At 33.2% G+C, this 24,030-nt stretch overlaps 1 protein-coding gene across 10 annotated transcripts in view; it reads right to left on the reverse strand.

Moving 5' to 3' along the window:
- The window catches only part of Arhgef12 (Rho guanine nucleotide exchange factor 12), a 159,005-nt gene that overhangs the window by 74,599 nt on the left and 60,376 nt on the right, over positions 1-24,030 (reverse strand). For 9 of the 10 annotated variants that reach the window (XM_058577128.1, XM_046438586.2, XM_046438584.2 and 6 more), the window contains 2 exons: positions 1,930-1,953; positions 529-614 (listed from right to left, as the gene is read on the reverse strand). The exons of the other annotated variant lie outside the window; for it this stretch is intronic. Coding sequence is in view for 7 of the 9 variants with exons in the window: in XM_046438586.2 (XP_046294542.1) it covers positions 529-614; positions 1,930-1,953 (110 nt within the window). In the remaining 2 variants the exon portion in view is untranslated. The remainder of the gene's footprint in view (positions 1-528; positions 615-1,929; positions 1,954-24,030) is intronic. 10 annotated transcript variants of the gene reach the window in all.

Raw genomic sequence — 24,030 nt, forward strand, 5'->3', positions numbered from 1 at the left:
ATTTTTAAATTACTCCAAAAGTTTGTAGTTGTTATAACCTTGATTTTATGACATACTACCATTCATACCATAATTCATGTGTGTGTGTGTGTGTGTGTGTGTGTTCTGGGGTTTTTTTTTGTTGTTGTTTTGTTGTGGTTTTGTTTTTGTGGTGGTGGTGGTATTAGGGATCAAACCCAGGGCCTTAGATATGCTAGGCTAGCACTCTATTCCTGAGTTACATCCCTACACCCCATGATTCATCTCAACAAAAGTCCTTGGTGTGACTCAAATCTTCAATTATGATATACCCATTTCTTTTCATCATTTTTAAAAATATACTCTATAATAATGTTTCCATAGTGGAATCTATAGTGTTAAAAGTCAAAAATGCAGGCATTCCTATTGAATGCAAAGATCTGATATTGTATAACAGGAGTATACAGAGAGTACTAGCAGATCAAACAAATACTCCTGAGGAGTTCAGGTAACTTAAACAGTATTATTCTCATATTCACTATTCTCAATATTCCCAACTAGTGTTTTTACCTGTGGGGTCAAAGTCATGTGATGCACTGCGTTCAACTTTCTGCTTCTTATCTGTTGGTGACTCTCGGTTCAAAATACTTCCATGCCTAAATTAAATCAAAGCAACCAAATACTTACAAGAAGTAAAGCATTAGAATAAAAACTTAACTTTAAAAATCCCAAAAGCATATTTTACAAAGGAAACTCGGAAAACTAGTTTACCTTATACAGCTTCATAAGCCTCTCTAGTTTATATTTTTCAAAAGGTTTTAAAATCCAATCTATACTATGTTTAATACATAGTCTATTTACTTGTTATAAAAGTGCTTTCAAATAATAAAAATAGTATTCATTACTGAAGTCTTATTTTATTTTTAGAAATAATTGCTTACAGTTTTTTGTGGTTTTCACAGGTTAATCACTATCATTTCCATTTAATGGATAAGAAAATGGAGCCTAAATGGAATAAACACATTCCTTAACCCAATATATACATCTATATGTATATATATGTGCATGCACATGCACACACACTATAGTCAAGTTCAAAATCACCGTATAAATACAGCATGCATGAGAACAGTTAATAAAAACAAACCAAACTTAGGCAAGCCTCACTTTAAGCCTGCCTACATAGTTTTAGCCACAGAAATCTTAGCCAACCATCTTCAGGCAGAAGATGACACCAAAATTATTATTTTTTCTAAGGCCTAATCAATTATACTGATCAGATAATGGCTAGACAACAAATAAGACCCTAACTATGACACATATACTACTATGGCACATATATATACATATATATGTGTGTGTGTATATACATGACATATATACTATTAATTAATTGCACTGTTATCCTGGAAAATTCAGTCAGTAAAAATGATAAACATACTGTAATAATTGGGAATAACATATTACATTTAAAATAATATTTATTATAATAATTAAGATGAGAAAGAAAAGAGATATCTCTTCCCCAGGAAATTAATAAATATATAGACACAAATCTGAACATTTTGGATGTTTTTATTTATTGTCTTGAATTAATTAAGACTAAACTAGTACAAAAAGTTCATTAAAGGTAGCTAGCAATCCATTTTCACCTTACAAACAACTCACAATTCAAAACAGTCACAAGCAGATTTTAAAATTAAATCTCTTCATAGGGAGTGACCTTAAATATCAATTTGAACAAACTTTTTAAATGCTTGTATTAAAAACACTGAAAATATTATCAAAACAATGCTGTTCCAGAAAAAATACACAACACCTGTTACATTTTAAATTTGTGAAGCATTATGAAATTCTTTATTACTTAAATACACATTCTCAAAACCCATAAAAATCCCTGTAATTCCAAAGGAATGCTTTCAATTAAAATTTAACCTAAATTTTAGAATGAAGTGCAAATGAACAACTTACCTTATAGGTTTTTTGAGGGGAAACCTATAAGAGAGGGGAAAAAAAAAAAGGATGTCTGTAATTACTTCGCTGGTAGGATTCTGTTATTAAATTTATTAATTATACTAAACCAGAATAAAGATTTTAAATCTTATGTTAGCTTTCCTAAAGAAAGATTCAACAAACAGGTAGAATAAGAGGTGAGACACAATTTTTAAAAATATCTTTAATTTTTTAAACCTTTTTTCCTAAATATTTATATTTTGGTTTTAGGTGGACACAATATCTTTCTTTTACATTTATATGGTGCTGAGGATCCAATCCAGTGCCTGGTGCATGCTAGGCAAGCACTGTACCGCTAAGCCACAACCTCAGCCCCTAATCTGTTTAATCTTAAAGTATAAGTGCATTAACTACCAGTTGTCCCTGAGAATAACTTTTTAAAAAAAAAATCCAAGGAAACCTCCCACTTCCCAAAATATCTGGATGCTGATTATTGCACTATGGATCTGTATTTACCCTTTGATTAAGATCAAATCATAGAATTTGGGCATGGTGGTACACACCTATAATCCAGCTATTTGGGAGGCTAAGACAGGAAGGTTTTAAGTTCAGGGCTGTCTGGCAATTCAGAGACCCTGTATCAAAATAAAATTTTTAAAAAGCTGGGATGGAGCTCAGTAGTAGAGAGCTTGCCTAGCATGTGCAAGGCCCTGGGTTCAATCACTGGTATAAACAACAACAACAACAACAAAAATCATGATCCTCAGTTATTTATGTTTAGCTTTACTTAGAGAATTCTTTTTTTTTTTTTTTGTAAAATTACCCAGGTAGTACTGTTAGCTATTAACAATACATTCTAGTCAGGCATGGTAGCACATGCCTATAATCCCAGCTACTCAGAAGGCTAAGACAGGAAAATCACAAGTTCAAGGCCAGCCTGGGCAACTTTGAAAGACCCTGTCTCCAAATAAAATAAGAAGGGCTAAGAATGTAGCTTGGTGGTAGAGTGTTTGCCTAGCATGTGTAAGGCCCTAGGTTTGATTCCTAGTACTACATGCATGCATGTATACATACATACATACATAATTTTTTTTTAAGTTTCAAAAGTAGAATGCAAAGGATACTTTTTTGTTTTATTTGTTTTTCTGAAGATTCTGTAAACTGCAAGAACCAAAGCATTTCCTCCTGGTTGTCTTCCTTTTAAAGAAATATTAAGAGACTTCTTGATAAGCATTTGATGCTACACATAAACACTAAGTCAAATATCTTCCCATTATTTCAACCTATGATATTTTTTATAAAGATTATTTAGGTAGTAAGAACAGTGAGTGCTTTACTAAGAACATCAGTAAAAGTAGAGTTTTTTAAAAGGCTATTAATAAAAGATAGTAACAAACATAAAGCAATGATACTTGGATGACTATATTTTTATTTGGATGGAGGTTGTTTTGTTTTGTTTTGTTTAAAAAAAAAAAAAAAAAAACCTTGAAAGACAAATTTAGTTACAATTCCCTTTAACTACTATTTAAGTCAAAAGTGTCCACAGTGGGCTGGGGATGTAGCTCAGTTGGTAGAGTGCCTGCCTCGCATGCACAAAGCCCTGGGTTCAATCTCCAGCACCAACCCCCCCTACACACACACACACACACACACAAAGTGTCCACAGAAAAAGACAACAAATCTAAAAATTTCCCTAATAAGTGATGGCATGTGAACACACAATGAATTTAGCAGTAACAAGGAAGGGAGTTTCTGGGACAAGAAAGAGGATGCCACTCTAGGGACTATACCAATTATAAAAGACAACCAAATCTTCAGAAGCAGGAGTTCCTATGTAGTCCAAATATGCTTGCTGGGAGGATGTGGGAAGGAATGGAAACATGTTTTTTAATTTATAGATATGTATACAAATTGGCAGAAAAGGATTTCCAACTGATCTGCAAAGGATAACACACTTGCAGTTATCAACCTTAGCTAACCACTCTGCCTTACAGCATTATAAAAACTCCTTCCCTAAAACAATGCTACTTGCGTCAGGATCTACAACATCTAGGGGGACTGGCAAAGAATCCTGGAAGTTCCCAGATTACTGACAGTAACCCAGTTTCCTGAAATATTTTCCCTTACAGGAGAATGGAAAAGGAGTGTAAAGAGACAACAAAACAAAAAGATAAAGCACAAAAACCATCACAGTAAAACTTGCTTATCGTAATGGACTTACTACATCCATAAAAGACAAATAAAAAATAATTTTTCAAATAAAAAATTTTTAAATCAATATTTTTCTGAATTCCACTTCAAAGTATATGCAAAACCAAATATGCACATACAATATGCAAATATATACATAAATATACAAACATATGCATATACACCATAAATAACACTGTCAACAGCCTATTTTATTATCTTTCTATTTGTGATAAGAAAATTGAGATAATCCTATAGTTTTGTAAAATTTCTACCAGCTTCTGAATACTAAGACAGAGATATAATCAGAGAGCCAGAAGTAGGAAGCCATAATCCCCAAGAAAAGCCTGGGGCCACAGTTGTAAATTTGATTCATCAACCTATTGATGGTCACAGCAATCTGCAATAGCAAGTCACAGAAAATTGCCAAGGTGCAAATCCTTGGCGGGGGCGGGACATAACATGACTAACAGATGCAGAATTGAGAATGGAGATGAAAGCCAATGAGAGAGTTTAAGATGATCAATCAGAAAAGCAGCCAAGGGAGAGAAGAAAATAAATACTAACAAATGCCACAGAGAGGCAGATCAGAAAGCTAAAAAGTGGCCCTGTTCAACATTAGCCTCATATGATACAAATTTTGGAGAACAAAATCCTATATTCTCAAGTCTCTGTCCACCACATAGTCTAATCATAAAATCTCCTTTGTTTATATGTTTGCATGGAACAGCTGTATTTGAATGGTAACATAACATTAGAGGTGCCTAGTGAAACCTGTCTGGCTTTCAAATAGATACTCAGTAGATTAGACAAAGGGGAATACAGAGAAGGAAGGGGAAAGGAAAAGGAAAGAAAGAGGAATGAATTGGAAATAATTTTCCTATGTTCATATATGAATACACAATAGTCAATCCCTCCATAGTGTACAACTATAAGAATGGGGTCCTAAATAGAATGAGATATATTCCATGCTTGTATAATTATATCAAAATAAATTCTACTGTATGTATAACTAAAAGGAACCAATAAAATAAAAAAAAGGAAAATACTAGGTTAGGTACATAAGCAAATAATGAACATCTCATATATGTTATGCATTTTTCTGTATATCAAAGTCAAAATACCAGTATTAAGAATCATGATGAAAAAAATGGAAAGGATTATCAGGAATTTGAGTCACTGAGATCAGACTAGATGCCCTTACTTTTATTTTCCTATTTAAAGCATAGTTGAATCCCAGAAATCCCAAACAAGCGTCTTTTTTTTTTTAAGAGAGAGAGAGAGAGAGAGAGAGAGAGAGAATTTTAATATTTATTTTTTAGTTTTCGGCGGACACAACATCTTTGTTTGTATGTGGTGCTGAGGATCGAACCCGGGCCGCAGGCACGCCAGGCAAGCGCGCTACCGCTTGAGCCACATCCCCAGCCCCCAAACAAGCGTCTTAAATGTTTAGAATACATTCCTTTACTAGATTCAGAATGCCCTTTCCTAGCTCTGAGCTCTAATATTAAAGTTCAAGGCAGCAATATATTAGAGGTCTTCCTTCACCCCCTCCTAATATGTTATTTCAGTGTAGAGGAGAATGTGATTGTTAATTAAATATCCAGTAAAAAATGAATAGGAAAGAAAAGCTTGTACATGTGTATGGGATGGAGGGGGGCATTTATAATTGGCATATTCCTTTAAGATTAAAGATTATTAAACAGAATTTTCCCTTTGGATTAAAAAGAAATTTCAAAGGGTCACCAAGTTTCTGTGTTGTCACATATTGTAATAAACTGTTTATAAGAAATCATACGTTTTAATGAATAAAGAACTAGCCTTGACAATACTCCAGTAAAAAGTGCTGTGAAACCACATAAGAATGAGGACATCACACTCCAATTTTTGTCCTTCTCTTTCCTCCAAGGGATTAGAAATTTTTCTCCATATTTTTAGTTTTAATAGAAAATTTGGGAATATAGAGGGTTCTTCTAAATAAGAGATGACTGAAATGAGGGAGACATAATTAAGGAAATTTTATCTACACTGAATAGTTGCCAAGATTATTAGCAGCCAAATAATGTTAGAATAATTTAGAATTATTAAGAATTCCACTGTAACATACATCCCAATTTGAGCATGTTATAATGTGTGTATGTGTGTTTGGCGGTAGGAAGGCAGGGTACTATACCTTCAGATCCATGAAATACAACACCATTTTATTGGAATCCAATCCAGTGAGGAGAATTACTAGACAGAAAAACTGCACAGTAAATAACAATTAAGCTAACGAAAAACTTCAAATTAGATAATAAGTTAATTCTGACATTCAGCCCTCATAAAAATGTTGATACATATCAGTGCAGAAGTCAGAAATGGGCAGGATGGGATTAGAATAAAGTATTATTGATTATTTTAGTCAATCAAAATTCCATGTAATTTCAAGAATTGGGTGCAGGGAACTCCTCAGAAAATAACAACTGAGTTCATATTCTAGCTTCACAGTTTAATAGGAGCTTAAAATTACAAGTTGCTTAACCTCTCTAGGCATCACCTATAAAGCAAAGATAATACTAGTACTTACCTCACAAATTTGTTTTGAGGATTAAATTAGAAAATGAAAAACAATGCCTAGCATAACATGCCACTTAATTATTAGCTATTAGGAAGAACAGAAATAAAATCTGAACATTAGTGGCTTGAATTCAAGTGAAATAGAAAACTCAATTTAATACTCAGAATAGGTTTTTAGTAAAAATTTGTAAAATGTACAGAAATGCAGAATTCAAAGCCAGTGATGAAAACCATAGATTTAACTCACCAAGTCATAGTACATAAAATTTACATCAATACTCAAGTTAATAAACTTCTCACCTGCCATAGAGTTTTAAAAAAGAAAAAGATCAGGTTAAAATCTAAACTTTAATTTTCCTGGCAGGTAGCATCAGTGATTTTTTTTTTTCTTTCAAACTAGTGAAACTGTGTTGACCATACCCACCATTTATTAGCAAAGAAGTCCTTTATATCCTCACTGCCTTTAAAATAGCAAGACTGAATATTAAGACATTCCACAGGTTGGATCTTTATCTATAAAATAATTTAAACAGCCTAAAGTATAATACTTCAAATTTGGAACTAAATTAGAATCTGAACCAGTTTGATCTAGTATTATGTCATTTTTAACAAAATAACAGCTAAAAGAGCATTTGTCTGCAAAACATAAAAAGTACAGTATTTAGCACATAGTGCCAACAGTAGCTGAACTGTTAATTCAATCTTTAGATCTATGGACAATAAGATCACAGAATGAAAAGTAGTAGATGACCACCACCCATGCCCGAGAGCAAAAAAATATAGTTCATACTTTCACCACCAACATTTTATAACTTGTCTGTCCAGCCTAGAGTCATCAACAGAGCTAAGGTTATGGAACCGACAAAAAAAAGAAAGGAAGGAGGAGGGGGCAGGGAGGAGGAGGAAGGAGGTTGGTGACAGAAGGAGGAGAAGGAGAAAGGGAAGAACTGTCCATATTACCGAGATACTTTATTATTAGCATATAGATCCAGAGAGCAAAAACTGGTTAGGAGAGCTGCCAATAAAACATTAGCTATACCAAATGGACTGTAAAGCAGAAGCTACAGCTGACAGAATGACTCATGGAGAATTTTTCATGGTGTTTTTAGCTTTAAAGCTCTGTACCTTGCAATACAAACCACAGAATGACAAGAATCAACGAGCTCATTTCTGATATAAAATCCAAAAATGATTCACTATAATGTAATGTAATTTCTCAAATTAACTTCTATATAGATTAGTATACCACCATTGCTACTGAAGAATTTAAACACCCAAAGATCCTTAGTAAAGCTCTCTTATTTTCTGGGTGTATTTTGACAAATAATAGATTTTTTAAAAAACTCTTTAGTTGTTGATTGATGTTTATTTGTACTTATTTATTTATATGTGGTGCTGAGGATCAAACCCAGTACCTCACAAATGCTAGGCAAGTGCTCTACCACTGAGCTACAACCCCAGCCCTAAATTTTTAAAAATAATTTTCATTCTTTCAGCCAGAGCTATTATAAATTGGATATTGGTTGTTATCTCTAAAGTGGGGAAATAATTAGCAATGACTATAATGGCTATTAAAGGCTTTCATTCTATTATGGATAATCTGGGAAATTATTACCTTTGTGAACATTTCCTAGAAGATTTCTAAATGACTTTCTTTTGAGATATGGACTATCAGTATTACCTTACATAATTTCTTTCATTTCAAAAAGCTGGGTAAAAAGAACTGCCAAGAAAAAAAATAGTTCAAACATGCTTAAACAGGTATCCTCATTCTATTAAACATCATTCAAACCAACAAATTCAGGCTTATGGAAGAAGTATTAACATCATTAAACAAATAAAATAACCTGAATTCTACAAAATGACCTCATGATTTACCAAAAAAAAAGACAGGGAGGTTTAAATCTTAATCTCATTTTACATTGCCTTATTTCAAGTTATGGTGGTAAAAATAATAAGAAAAATGTTCACTTAATCAGAATTGGGGGCACTATTCCCAGCCAAATTTTATATAAAATACATTGTTAACATTTTGTAAAATGCGTGAGAATTGTTGAGCAAAATTTGTTAAGATAATCTGCTTTGTACAAATTTGCTAAAAGACACAACTGTGCTTCTGAAAAATTAGACAGTTTTAGCTTTTACCAGCACCACTGAAGTGCAATGGAGACAAGCACCAATACACAGTAATTACTTTTCAATGTGAACTTGAAAATTTTATTACAATGTAAAATTAAAAAATAATGTCAATTATTTCACTTTTTAAAATAAATATAGCTAGCATATCTTCTAATATAAAAGAGTTCTACTCTAGATTTCTACATTTCACTTGAAATTGCAAGTATATTTGTAGTTTGGTTGCATTAGTTAAGAAAGAAGAAATCTAAAATATCCATAAGAATAGCAATCTGTAGCAAGGAAAAAGAATTTTTTAAATGCCTATAATCCTAGAGGCTCAGGAGGCTGAGACAGGAGGATCATGAATTCAAAGCCAGCCTCAGCAACAGTGAGGCACAACTCAGTGAGATTCTAATAAAATACAAAATGTGGTTGGGGATGTGGCTCAGTGGTTGAGTGCCCATGAGCTTAATCCCCAGTGCCAAAAAAAAAAAAAAAAATCATGAGTTTATCTTACAAATTCATAAACATTTCTTACAAAGAAGCAATTAATTACAGAAAAAGGAATGTTTTAGTTCTAAAATCTGATGAGGAAAACCAACCATATTTACACTAGCCTCCAAACCACAGAGTATTCAAGATCCCTGCTTATCTTCAGGTACTGTACATGGTATGCACTTAATCTATGAAGTACAAAGAAGCATGATCACAGCCAGGCCTATATCAGAAAGCTAAACAGATGAGGACTTGCCCAGAATTCACAGGAGAAGGAAGCACAGGAAATCAGAAAAATATAAACTTAAGTTTTCTCCCCTGTGCTCTAAAATTGTTCAAAACTAGAACTAAACCAATATACATCTATTGTGCAAAAAGAAAAAGGTCATATATTTTTCATGTAGAACTCTAATGGAATAAAGATTGAGCATATTTCATGTCTTCTACTTTAATTTTTAATTACATAAGAAATGCATTATGGAGGGGCCAGGGTTGTGGTTCAGTGGTAGAGTGCTTGCCTAGCATTCATAAGGCACTGGGTTCGATCCCCAGCACCACATAAAAATAAACAAATAAAATAAAGGTGTTGTGTCTTTCTACAACAAAAAATATTTTAAAAAAAAAAGAAATGCATTATGGATAAGTCTTTTGGCTATATATCTCTAAATTTAGGTCATCATGTCCCTCAACTGGCAAGTGTTTCTCCATAAATACATAAAACTTAAGACACTGTATGAATATATAATATAAAATATAAAGACAAAATAAAACTAAAAAAACTGACCACAACCAATAGCATTACAATTAAATCTTCTATAAAACACACTTGAGCCAGGCATGGTGGTACACACTGTAATCCCAGTGGCTCAGGAGGCTGAGACAGGAAAATCTGAAGTTCAATGCCAGCCTCAGCAAAAGCGGGGCACTAAGCAACTCAGTGAGACCCTGTCTAAATAAAATACAAAATAGAGCTGGGGATGTGCCTCAGTGGTCAAGTGCCCCTGAGTTCAATCCCTGGTACCAAAAAAAAAAAAACAAAACACCACTCTAGACATCCAAAGAAATTACTTTGTTCTCTTCTTGAGGAAATTTTTTTTCATTAAAATATTTTTACTGGATCTATTCAGAAAGAGAGAGAGAGAGAGAGAGAGAGAGAGAGAGAGAGAGAGAGAGAGAGCGCGTGTGCACGCATGTGTATATAAAACATTTGTGCATTTTATATACTATAAACTTGTATATGATATAAAATATATATAACATGTTATATTAATGTTAATTTATGGAATACATTAAAAGCAATTCTTGGTTTTCTACTAAAGATATTTTTATTTAAAATATTTTTTTCTCATGTCAAATATTAACAACTCCTCAATCAGAATTAGCTAGCTATCCACTTATTTTATCACAGAACCACACTTCTTGCCTTCATACCACTACATAGAGGGAAAAACACCTCATTTTTACGGGGGAAAGGTGAAAGAATTAGTTATATGCATTCCATTTCAAACTTTCTGCTACAAAATTTTTTTTCTTGACCCCAAACAAAGGAATTAAAACAGGGGTATATGTTCAACAGTACAACGGTTCACCACAGCACTGAATTTGAGAGGATTGGGCACAAGGTGTCTTTATTTCTTTTTCTTTTTTTTATTTCGATGCTGGAAATTGAGCTCAGGTTCTCATACATGGTAGGCAAGTGCTCTACAACATAGATATATCCCCAACGCCCCTCCCTACTTATTCAAACTTTGAGACAGGGTGTCAGTTGCCCAGGCTGCCATCCTCCTGCCTCAGGCTCTCAACTAGCAGGGACTACCGGAGTACACCACCACACCCCACTCTTAATGATTCTGACATTCTTCTTATAGCATTCCAGAATTGGGAACCACTGTTCTAAAAGTTCAGTTCATTTTGACATTCAAGTTCCATGCTCTCCCTTAGCTGCTAAATATGTGGCTTATCTTAATATACTAAACACATAGAACTACTGATCCTAAGTAAACTAATAACATTATTACATTTTCAAGATAATCTCTTTTCCTAAGGGATTGAAAAATGGGATTTATCTTTCTAATATGTGAAGTTTCCAGCTGGGTGTGGTGGCACACACCTAAAATTCCAACAATTCTGGAGGCTGAATCAGGAGTACAAGTTCAAGGCCAGCCTGAGCAAGACCCTGCCTCACAATAAAAAAATAAAAAGGGCTGGGAATGTTGTGCAGTGGTTGAACCCTTGCTCAGCATGCATGAAGCCCTGAGTTTTATCCCTAGTACTAGGAAGGAAGGGAAGGAGGGAGGGAGGAAGGACAGATGGCAGGCAGGCTGGCATACAAGCAATGCTTCTCTACTTTTTATTATGAAAAATGTCTCTTTTTCTTTATACTCAAAGAAATACATGAATAATATTTTAAAAATTAAAAATAAAATAGAAAACAAGAATCACCCATAAACTCAGATTCAGCAATTTTTGTATATAAAGCACATTTTATTTTTCTATACATAGATTTCTGTATACAGTGTACAAAAGTTCTTTTATGAAAATTAAAGAATACTGGATATATTGTAACTTTAACTTAATAAAACAACATATTTTACATCACTAAATATTTCACTATAGCATCGGTTTTAAATATGCTCCATGAAATCCTAGGGGTTCATAAGAAGGCCCTTCTGGAGCATGTATCAGAACTGGTTAGCTTTATTTTTATATTCGGAACTTCCAAACAAAACAAAAGATTTGATAATGAATAGAAATATGATATGCTTCTAATTAAAAAATGGATTTTATTTCAGCTTCCTATATGCCTGTCTGCTTAAATATAATCATGTTTATGTTCAATATTATCTCCTAAGTATTCCTACCATTATCATAAAAAGTTTTGAAAGTGTTCCTGCCAGTAATAAAATCAACCAAATTTTAAAAAATAGTATTTAGGTAAATTTTTTAATTTTTTTGCAATCTATAAATTATATTTATCACATGTTTTAAGCTATGTTTGATTTCAAAGTATTAACAAATTATTTGCTTAATTATTTTATAGTTTATTAAATCTCATTGTCATCGTATTGGATCTTATACTCCCAAAATGACAAATGAAGTCATAAATAAACATATTTGAATAAAAAAAAATTGAAAAACAGAGCTGTAAATATTTTTTGATTGCAAGTTCTTATAATATGGCTATTTAATTAATTTAACAAATTTCCTTTTGTACATATTTAGGCTGGGTCCAGTTTTTCAGCATAATAATGTTGTAAAAAAATATCCCTGTAACTCAAATCCTACACTTCACCCTTGATTTTTTTCCTTAGGATGAATTAGTTCATTTAGATCAAGGAATCCACACGGGAGATGAATTAGAAATAACAGGAGTCTGTGTAGGTTCTAAGTAAATAGAAAAGAGCATACACTTATCCTCTCACTCAATTTCATGTACTCATGACTAACTTTTATGGAAAGAGACAGCAGTAGAACCTGAAGGAGCTATTTTGGCATCAGATCTTATAAAACAAAGGGCCAGGGTAACATTATTTTGGTGCCCAACTAACAAGATATGGCACAAAGTGGTAAGACTCCCTATTTCTGCTAAAAATAAAAACAAAAACAGGAACTCGCATAATATGCTACAGATAAACAATCCACAAATTGAATAAATGACAAAAGCTAGAATAAATTCATAATATCTTCAGAGGAATTTGTGTTTTATTAACCATAACACTGATATATTAGAAAAGACTAAGCATGGATGTAGAAGATACAGTACATGAAAAGGTGTATAGAGATTCTCAATTTGCCTATCTTAAACAGGAAAATAATCCTTAATTGGGAACAAATTACATTTGCTATTGGTTGAACTGTATCCTTCAAAGATTAAAGCCCTAAGCCCTAGTACCTGTCAGTGTGACTTCATTTGGAAAATATATGTGTGCAGGAGCTTTAATGTCACATATAAAAAACCGTTGCCTGACCCAAGGTAATAAAAATTGTCCCCTACATCTTCTTCTAAAGTTTATTGATCTTTCAGTTAGTTTTTCAGTATACAATACATTTTGCAATAATTTTTGCATAGGGCATAAAGTATTGATATAAGTTTACTTTTTCTTTTTGCATGTGGATATCCAACAATTCCAGCACCATTTGTTTAAAAATGGTTGTCCATATATGTATAGGCCTATTTCTGCAATACCACAAAGGTGAAGTGCCCTTTTTATCACCTATCAGGGGGTACAGGTTATCAACATGAATATAACTATGATATTTACCTTGGTCATCTTGTTAAGTAACTGCTTGTGAGGCTTCTCCCTGTGAAGTTACTGTTTTCCCCTCATCATTCTTCATTCTTTAGAAGCAAGTCACTAAGTCCAACCCACCTTAGGATTTGAGAGTATTAAGCTACTGGAATTTTTCAGTAAGGAAGATTTGTGTCTTCTCATCCATATATTTATGCAGTCATTTATATCAGTATAAGCACATATATACTTATTTTATACTTTTATTCCAATACGTCATTTATTTTTCTGTTCAAATTGTTCCAACTTAAGCCATTGAGAGTTCTTTCGGGTTGGCACCTACATCCCTTTGACACTCCCTCACCCTTGTGTATTTTTAGCACTTCCTTGTTTCTGGCACTAAAGGTGCTCTAGGCTCATTATAGTGCCAGAAAATATAAGAACATTTTTTCCTATTCCAACCCTATAATCACCATTTTTCCTAGATACCATTTTACTGGAGAATGGTATTTAGAAACCAAGATCCAATGGCCAAATGTGTCCACTGTTAGTGAGATGGCACCATTCCTAAGCTCTACTAACAGACAGAGCTAAGAAATTAGTGTTTATCCTGTGTGTGTGTGTGTGTGTGTGTGTAGAGAGAGAGAGAGAGAGAGAGATCTATAATTATTTCAGTATCTACTGCTAAAAGCTAAATATAAGTTCATACTGATATTTGATTCTAATCCAGTACCACAGGGTTTGTCTTCCCTGGTTCACCTTCCCTGAGTGAGCAAACTAGTTCCTACCATCTACAACTAATTTACTTAGATTGACTCAAACTGTTTGCAGTATCAAACCAACCTTATACACATAGGTTAAACCTTACATGGTAGATATGTATATGTATGTGTGTGTGTGTGTGTAATATAACATATATTATATAACACATATTATATAATATATATGTACACACAGTACAGTATAGGTTTTTTTGTATTTTTCATATCTATGTATATACAATATACATAGGTATATTTATGTACTTACATATTATAATATATAGTTGGAATTTATAAAATTCCCAACCATACTCCATCTAAACAATTTACTAGCATAAAGTCATTCATAATGTTCACTACTGTCCTTTTAATATCTATGGAATCTGTGCCATGAATCTTTTCTTTCATTCCTGATGTTGGTAATGTTTGCCTTCTCACTTTTATTCTTGATCAGCCTGGCTAAAGGTTTAATAATTTTATTAATCATGTTTAAAGAACAAGGTTTTAGGTTAATTTTCTCTATTGTTTCTCTGTGTTCTTTTTCTTTGACTCCTGCTCTAATCTTTATTAATTCTTTTCTTGTGTTTACTTTGGTTTAAACTTGCTCTTCTTTTTGTAGTTTCTTAAATGGAAGTTGATGTCACTGATTTTAGACCTTCCCTCTTTCTAATAGGTGTTTAATGTCTATAAATTTCTATGTAGTGCTTTAGCGGCACCCCACAAATTCTGATGTATTGTGTTTTCAAATTCTGATTTGTTGTATTTTCATTTTCATTCGATACAAAATACTTTCCTATTTCCCTTTTTGATTTCTTCTTTGACCCTGGGATAATTTAGAATTGTGTTATTTAAATTCTAAATATTTGTAGATTTTTCCAGAGATCTTTCTTTTATTGATCTCTAATTTAATTCCACAGAAATCAGAAAACATATTTTTGTATGACCTGAATTCTTTAAATTTACTGAAACTTATTTATAGCCCCAAATATGCCATCTCAGCGAATATTCCACGCACCCTCTCAATAAGAAAAAAATGTATTATGTTGTTGGCTGGAATGTTCCAACGATGTAATTAGATCAAACTGATCAACAATATTGTTTAACTATTTTATGTCCTTTCTGAGTTTAGTTATTTCTATCAATTATTGATAGTGAAATCTCTGGCAATATGACAATGATGGCAGATTTGTCTAATTGCCTTTGTTAGTTTTGAAGCTGTTACAAGGTATATAAAGGTTTAGAAATGTTATTATGTTTTCTTTTTAAATTGATCCTTTTTATCATTATGGAATGATGTTTTCATTCCAAGTAACAGTCTATGCTCTTAAAGCTACTTTATCTGATATTAATATAGTCACTTTAGTTCTCCAGTTTTCCTTTGATTTATGTCAATATGACATATCTTTCTCCATTATTTTACTTTTAAACCATGTGTGTCTTTATTTTAAGGTAACGATTCTTGAGAGCAGTGTATGTTGAGCTTCATTACTTCAATCTTATACTCTCTGCCTTTTAATTAGGGTGTTTAGACCACCTTAAATGAGATTACTGATATGTCTAGTTTAAGTCTATAATTTTGCTATTAGTTTTTTATTTGTCTTACCTGTTCTTTGTTTCCCCTTTTCTCTCTTTTTGCCTTTTTAAAAGATTATGTAAATCAATTAATTGATTTTTAAAACAATTTGAATACTCTATTAATTAGTCTGACTTACTAAATTATCTGAAGACATGAACCATGTTCTATTTGATTTTGTGTTCTAATTAACTAGTATAGTGCAATGTTCAGAATATACTTAATTCAATACATTTACCATATGAATTCATTTATTCAAGAAATTTTCATTAAGAATTACATGGGATATAAATAATTTCTGATCTAGAAACCACAGCCTTCCTAAGCAAACTCCTATTTTTTTTTTAATTATCTACCACTCCCCTCAAAGCCAAGATGACTCAAGGGGAGCTGATCCCATTTGCAACAACAATTTTTTGGTCTAATGGTGATTCTATCCTTCAATAAGTGACTGGTTCAGAAAGAAGCAATAAGATTAGAAAGTATATTCACTGGAAGCATCTATGAAAGTAACTTCTGTACTCTTAATATTCATCCTTAAAGACTAGTTTAGTACAAAGTTGATACTGATAAAAAGATAGAAAATGACTGGACCCTTGACATAGTTAAACCACTAAATCAAAAACTCCTAAAGCCTACTTCTGGACGTCCTTTTTACGTGAGCCAGTAAATGTGTTATACTTAAATCAGTTTGACTTGGTTTCCTATTACAGGCAGCTAAACGCATACTAAGTGACACAGATGCCACTCTGTGCCAGGCACTGTTCTAGACACTGGAGGCTATTTAGCAGTGCAGAGATAAGGAAGGCCCTTGCTCTCAAGACACTTATAGTCTATAGGAAGAAGACAGATTGTAAGCAAGTAAACAACTGTATCAAAGAATTTCAAATAGTGATAAGTGATATGAGAAAAATTAAAAAGATGTGACTGTAACTATATGGGGTAATTCAGTTTATTCAAAGAAGACCTCTGAAACCCAAATGAGGTGAAGGACCAAACCCTGAGAAGATCAGGGACGGGAGAGTTATAGGTAATGGAAAAAGCTTGCCCATGGTTACAAACGATAAGCAGCAGAATATTTGAGAAATACAAAGTCCACGGTGGCTTTAGTGGAGAGAATGATCAAAAAGAGTAATAGTCAAATGAGGGGCCAGAAAAATGTAAGAATGTGTATATCATGAAAACAAGTTCAGATTTTATTCATAATATAGTAGAAAACCACTAGAGAATTTTAATTATGGTCTCATTTTGTCTTAAAGGAACACTAATAGATGGATAAACCTTCGTATCACACAGCTTTGAACACTAAGAAAGTCAGGTTCAGTCTTGTTTACAGTAACAACGTATTTTACCCCAAATGTCATCAAATACTTACCAAGTACCTAATATATAGAGAACACAGCATAAAGTGTGTAATATTGACAGATTCTTTCACTTCTCTGATCTCTCAAGCAAGAATTCTACATTATCTTCAAGGTAGATCATATTCATGAAAAAAAGACTAAATTAAAGAGAAATTAGCAAAGAATGAGGGGTAGCTGTTATGTTGTCCTTTCTACATCAATTTCTCTAGATAATGCCTACATCAATTTCTCTAGATAATGTCTCACAGATTTAATATTTTTTAAAAAGTGTGACACAACTGGGAGGTATTTGATAAACTTAGAAGTATAGTTCAGCTATTAATCTCTGCCCAGGCAAGTGATTTGCCCTGTTCTAACACAAGTATTTGGATTTTTCCAAGAGCTGATGTCAGGGCTTTTCACAGAAACAGAACAGCATTTACAGGCCAGAAAAGGAAAAAGGGTTTCCCCAGCAGCTATGCTCAATGTGGCCTTTGTATGGTTCCACTGCCAAAGGCAGGAAGACCCTGCTAGATAGAGCTATTCAGTTCCTGAAAAAAAGTCTTCCTAGGAGGGTGGAGGATGGGAAGCGACCAAATTCACCATTAAGGGAACTCTATTTTCTATCAGAGCTTAAACCCTAATTAAAATGAGCTCATCATCAAAACACAGGTTTCTTAATTCTTATTCTGCTTAACTTACATAGGAAGAGGAGAAAAACAGGCTATAATAAGCATAAATTATAGAGATAAAGAAAAATACAACAAGCTGTGCCATTTTTTTCTGGGCTTCGTGTTTCTGAAAAATACTCAATGATTTAAGAATGATTAGTTGAAAAACACTCCAAAGCTTCAAGCTACGTTTGAGTCCAAAATTATGAAAGGCTGACTGCTCCAAACACATACCATTCAGTATCCATAATAAGAATGCATAAAAAAAATAAAGCCATGACAATAATAGTTAAAAATTGAGTAGTTTACTTGAGTACTTCAGGGTCTCTACTTTAAATACTGTCTATGTATTAGTTCTTTTAACTCTAATAATAATGTTGTGAAATAGGTGTTATTTTTAGCCTGATTTTATAGAAGAGAAATGTGAAGTTCCAAAAGATTAAGTAACTATAATTTACTAACTAGCAGATGAAGGAGCTTGGATTTAAAACCTCACTGTTTAACTAGAACCCCTACTCTTCACATCTGGGCAACCACCTTACAACAGATATTACTGACTTCCCTTTGGGTAATTTTTTATAGTTAACCCAATGTTTTTACATAAGTAGAAGTCATAAAATTAGATTTAGTAATAATTACAAGGCATTTCATCTCCCAGTGCTACAGAATCTGCATTTCCACATCCCAAAACTCAGTAGAGAATTCAGTTAATATCTAATTTACTAGATGGGCAACTTGCCAGCTATACATCCGAAGACAAACATACTTCTACCTGAACAGAAAACTACTGGCTCCTAAATACAGATTAAATTACTTTTAATCAAGTCTAAAAGCAAAATTAGAAGGGGAAAAACTAATCTTTAAAGAAAGAAGGACATTATTAAAACCTCAAAACACTAACTACAAAACATACTTGCCAAATCTATTAAGTTGTGGATCAAGATCAAGGAAGTCCTGGTAGATTTTGACAGGAAACACAACTCCCTAAACATAAGGATCACAGACCTGAAATGCAGATGCCAACTATCCTTGGATTCAGAAGGCATATGGAGGTGTGTAGATTGTAAAGATCCAGAACTGGCACACTTCAAGATTTAGTATGCTTCTGGAGGTAAAGTAGATAAGATGTGGAAAGGGAAACTGTCACCAACTCATAACACAGAAAACAATGTGTCCTCAAGCATTTTGCTATTTGTAAATTGACAAAAAAGAACAACAGAAAAATGACATAGTTAGTAATAACAGCTAACAGTGAGCACTTAACATATTACTATTATACCTGCATTACATATATTACCTCATTTAATGTTAAGTACTATTATTATCCCTATCTTGTAATTGAATAAACTAAGACACAAAAAGATTAAGGAAATTGTCCAACGTCAATGAATAAGCAGAGAAGGTAAGATGTAAACCCAGACCTTATAGCTCGAAAGTCTTAAATATTGTGTTTTATAGGAAATAAAAATAAATTTGCAAAAATAATAGAGAAAAATTCCAAAAACTACAAAATGATTTGATTCTGAAGATTGAAAGGGCACACTGTGTCCTAGAAAAACAGATACAAAACAATCAATGCTAACATATACACTGCTTAAGTTATGAAAACTTAAGATTTTAAAATAAAGAGCTATATGAGCATGAAGAAGGAGGAAGGAGGGGAGAAGAGGGGGGAGAAGAGGGAGGAGCAAGAAGGGAGAGGAGTAGGAGGAGGAGTCATGTGCAAGAGGGAAATATTAAGCTGGTCTCAATATTTCTCCATAAAGACTTACTAACATGCCAGAAGACTCAAATATGAGAAAATGATGATAACAATGTCTAAAATTTCTTTCTTTTTTTTCTTCTTCTTTTTACTTTCGCCCTCAACTTTTTTTTTTTTTCATACTGGAAACAGCAATATAAGAAATACTCAGAGAAGGAAATGAAGCAGCCACAGCCCTTCTCAGAGATTGGGGGGGGGGGACTCGAAGATAAAAATCCATACAATAAGACTCAATCAAAATAACTTAAGAATATAGAAGTTACGGTAAAAGGATTGAGGGTAAGCACTGGATCGAGTACCATACAGATACCAATAAACAAAATACTTTTAACAAAAGCTATCTCCACCTCATCTAGCAAAACACTAGTGCTTTCTCAAGAGAGAACTTGTCTTAACTTTGTACCCTCACTATACCCCATTTGGTACATCTGTACAAAGTAGGTACTTGACAAATGGTTTTTTTAAAAAATGAGAGTCTGGCATCTCCCTATACTCTCATCCACCCCACTGGAATATAACAGCAGGGTCCTCTGGCTCACCACTATATTCTAGGATGGTGCTAAGGATTAGGTACTCAAGAAATAAGTGTGTAATGAAAGAATGGATACGAACATGGGCAGTTAGACTTGTTCTGTTTTCTGAGTTCATACCAGCAGCATTCTAGGCTCAAGCCAGTAGCATTCTGGGTATATTCATTTAGATACAGCATGGCATCTCAAATTCAATAAATTCAAAACTAAATCCTTACTTTGTCCCCCAAAACTGATTTTCTATCTCAATAAGTAGACCACCATCCACTCAGCTGACCTAGATAAGAATCTAGAAATCATTACTGACATCTTTCTCTCCCTCAGTACCCATATCTAATACCCTCTCTCCATCTATCCAACAATAATTATAGAACACCATATCAGGTACTCTCTAAAGTCTGAAGACACAAGAATAAATAAAACTTTTCTGTATGTTCCTGGTGATTTGCCATCATAATGAAATTATTTTATCCTTAATACATATCTCAAATATATCTTTTTCTGACAGTTTCCATTGCTAGCTTAGAACTATTCACCTTGTCAGGCCTAGCCTATTGCAATAGTTTACAGGTCTTGCCCCTTCTATTCTTGCATACATCCTCCAATTCATTTTTCCATATAGTGATCATACAATTTCAAAACACAAACCTTGTGTCTCTCTCCTGTTTAAATTTCCTTCAACAGCTTTCTACTGCACTTACAAATATGAGATACAAGGGCCAAATATAGCTCTCATTACCTTTCTAACCCCAACTATCACTCTCCTGTTCACTGACTATGCTTTAGCCATAGTGGCCTTCCTTTACTGCCTCACATGCATTCCATCCCCCAACAGGATCTCTCTCATGCTGGTCTATCTAGGACTCTTTCCCTGCCCTTAAAGCTTGCTAGTTCAGAAAGACCTTTTCTCTATGCTCCCCAATCTGAGTTAGAGCCCTCCTGTTATCATCTCCCATAATTATCCTATTCTCTTTTTTAATACTACCTACCACATCCTATACTTGTGTTTCATGTTAGTCTGTATCATCAGACAGTTCTATAAGCACATAGTAAAAACCACGCACATGGAACAGCTCTTAAAATAACTCTATAAAAATTAATAATTCAACCAAGGAAGAAGACAAGCAAATATTCTAAAAAGGGAGAATTGCATGACTATGTGTTTGGAGAAAATGCAAGTAGCTCAGTATTACTGCAGTATCAGAATTGGGCAGTTGGAGCCTAAAGATGTATAGAGAAATAAGCAGTAATACAATCAATTCAGGTCAATAGACCATACAAAGAATTTAAATTTTGGTATGTAAAAAGAACCCCTGAACCTTGAGGTTAGGGCTGGGGATTAAGGAGTTTCTGGAGAGACTCAACATAGGTCCATAACATCCCTCCTCCAAATAATCACTACTAAAGACAATACAGGCATACTGACAGGTTTTAAACCAGGCAGTAATATGATCCCATCTGGATTTTACACATGCAAACAGCATAGAGAATGGGTGAGTAACACAGGAAAATGGTGGAAGGGAAACCAATTAGAAAATTATAATAGTACAGGTTTTTTTTTTTTTTAAATGATGAACTAAATGAGAGCAAAATCAGGGTTAACAAGAAAAAGGGATAAATATAATAAAGAATATTATGGAAATAAGCACTGAACCTCCAGTAGACTTAGAAAAATGAAGAAGAAAAAGGAACTCCCAGGATCAGGGTTAGATGATAAAACATTTTACTATGCTACTCAGCAGGAAAAGAAATGCAAGAGCAGGATTGGGAGAAAAGTTTTGTCTGTCAAGGTCCCTGTAGGACACTGGTGGAGTTATCTATTAAGGACTTGAATTTAGGGGAGAGATCTGATCTGGAAATTCAGATTTGGATGACATCAATGTGGCAAGACAAATAATAAAAAAGATTTCCCTAGAAAATATACTTAACATCATCCGTAAAGTATAAAGGATAGACCAAATCTGAAATCCTTCTAAAGTTATATGACTTTACTCATATTTTTATGGAATCATAAAAATTTATAAACTTAAGAAAACAAGTTTAAAAGTTCTTATCATATACCTATAGTTTCTACTTCCCTGTGTTCTTATAAAGTATTTTAAATTCAAATTTATGTCACAACTGTTACATAGCACAAAAAAAAATATTGAAAATGTTTAGTTATGACTTCTTTGGCAATGCAAAAAATTGGGAGTGGGAGAATTTACCCATTTAAAAGAGTATTATATTGTAAATTACTCTGAAGGTCTCTCTTAAACAAATGTAAATGTAATCTTCTCTTTTATAAGATTTTTACTTCATTACAATCTATATTTCTAGTCCTTCCAGTAAACATTCATAAGAAGCTCAACAAGAAAAAAAAAAACTATCAACAACAAAAAAACTACAGTTAACATCACACTTAATGGTGAAAAACTGAATGCTTTTTCTCTATAATCAGGAATAGCACAGTGTTGTCTCTTCACTTTTACTCAATACTGTGCCATTCTAGCCAGTGTAATAAAGCCATAAAAATAAAGGCATACAGATTGGAAAGGAAGAAATTAAACTGTCTCTATTCACAGACTAAATAATGGTTTTTACAGAAAACCTTATGTAAACAAAAAATTATGATTAACGCATTTAGCAAGGTTGCAAGACATGAGATCAATAATCAGTTGTAGGGGCTGAGGCAGTTCGATCCTTAGCACCACATCAAAAACTAAACAAATAAAGGCATGCTGTCCATCTACAACTAAAATTTTTTTTAAATCAGTTATTATTTCCATACTAGCAATAAACAAAAAGAAAAATTCATTTATAATAGCAAAAATATTAAATATTTAGAGAGAAATCTAACAAAATATGTGTAAGACTTGTATACTGAAAACTTAAAGACATGGCTGAGAACAATTAAGACCTAAATAGAGGTGCCATATTTGCAAATTGAAAAATCATTACTGTAAGATATCATTATCCCCAGACTGATCAACAGATTCAATACCTTTCCAATCAAAATCCCAAAAGGCTTTCTTGAAAGAAACTGACAAGCTGATTCTAAAGTTCATATGGAAATGAAAACATCTTGGGAGAACCAACAATCTTGAAAAATAAGAACAAAGTTGGATAACTAAAACTACTTAATTTTAAGACTTACTACAGGTGGGCCTCAATACACTGCTGAGGTGGCCTCAAATTTGCAATCCTCCTGCCTCAATCTCCTGAGTCTCAGGGATTACTGGTGTTCACCACCTCATCCAGCTATAGTAACTGATACTAACAGTATAAAACTTGAAACAATCCAAATGTTCATCAACAGTTAGAGAAACTTTATGTTATTCTTCATGAAGCATCTTATGAGTAAAAGACTCTACGGTCTGAATATTTTCAACCCATTATAAATTTAAAAGGATTTGAGAGTATACATAAATCAACAGGTAAATTTGCCAAAAGGGAACTTTGTTACTGTGCTTTTCCTGGCATAATGAAAGCATCTAATAATGTATTAGTAATTCATTAAACACAATAATAGATAAATACATGGTTATCAAGTTACAAAGCTGCAATAATTTTGTATAGCAAACTTAAGATTACTTGACTAAACTTGTTTTATAGGCTTTCTTCTTTTCAAGATTTTTATACACATTAATGCCATAAAGGATCGTTGCAATAGTAAGATGAATAATTTTAGGCCCAAGAGAATCTTCTATTGTTAAAACAGTATTGAGTCATTTATATATTCTACCAATCTATAACTGCACACTATGTAGTCAGGCACCACTCTAGGTCCTTGTGATATATTTGGGAAAAGGAAGAAGGAAAACCATAGACAATAATGATCTTGATGATTAAACATATGTTGTATGCAATATGTTAGAAGATGACTGCATCCCAGTTATCCCCTCTCTCTAC

This window comes from Marmota monax, unplaced genomic scaffold, assembly GCF_021218885.2.
Source record: "Marmota monax isolate L192 unplaced genomic scaffold, Marmota_monax_Labrador192_F-V1.1 WCK01_AAM20220418_F8-fsc00081, whole genome shotgun sequence".
In the NCBI taxonomy this organism is placed as follows: Eukaryota; Metazoa; Chordata; class Mammalia; order Rodentia; family Sciuridae; genus Marmota; species Marmota monax.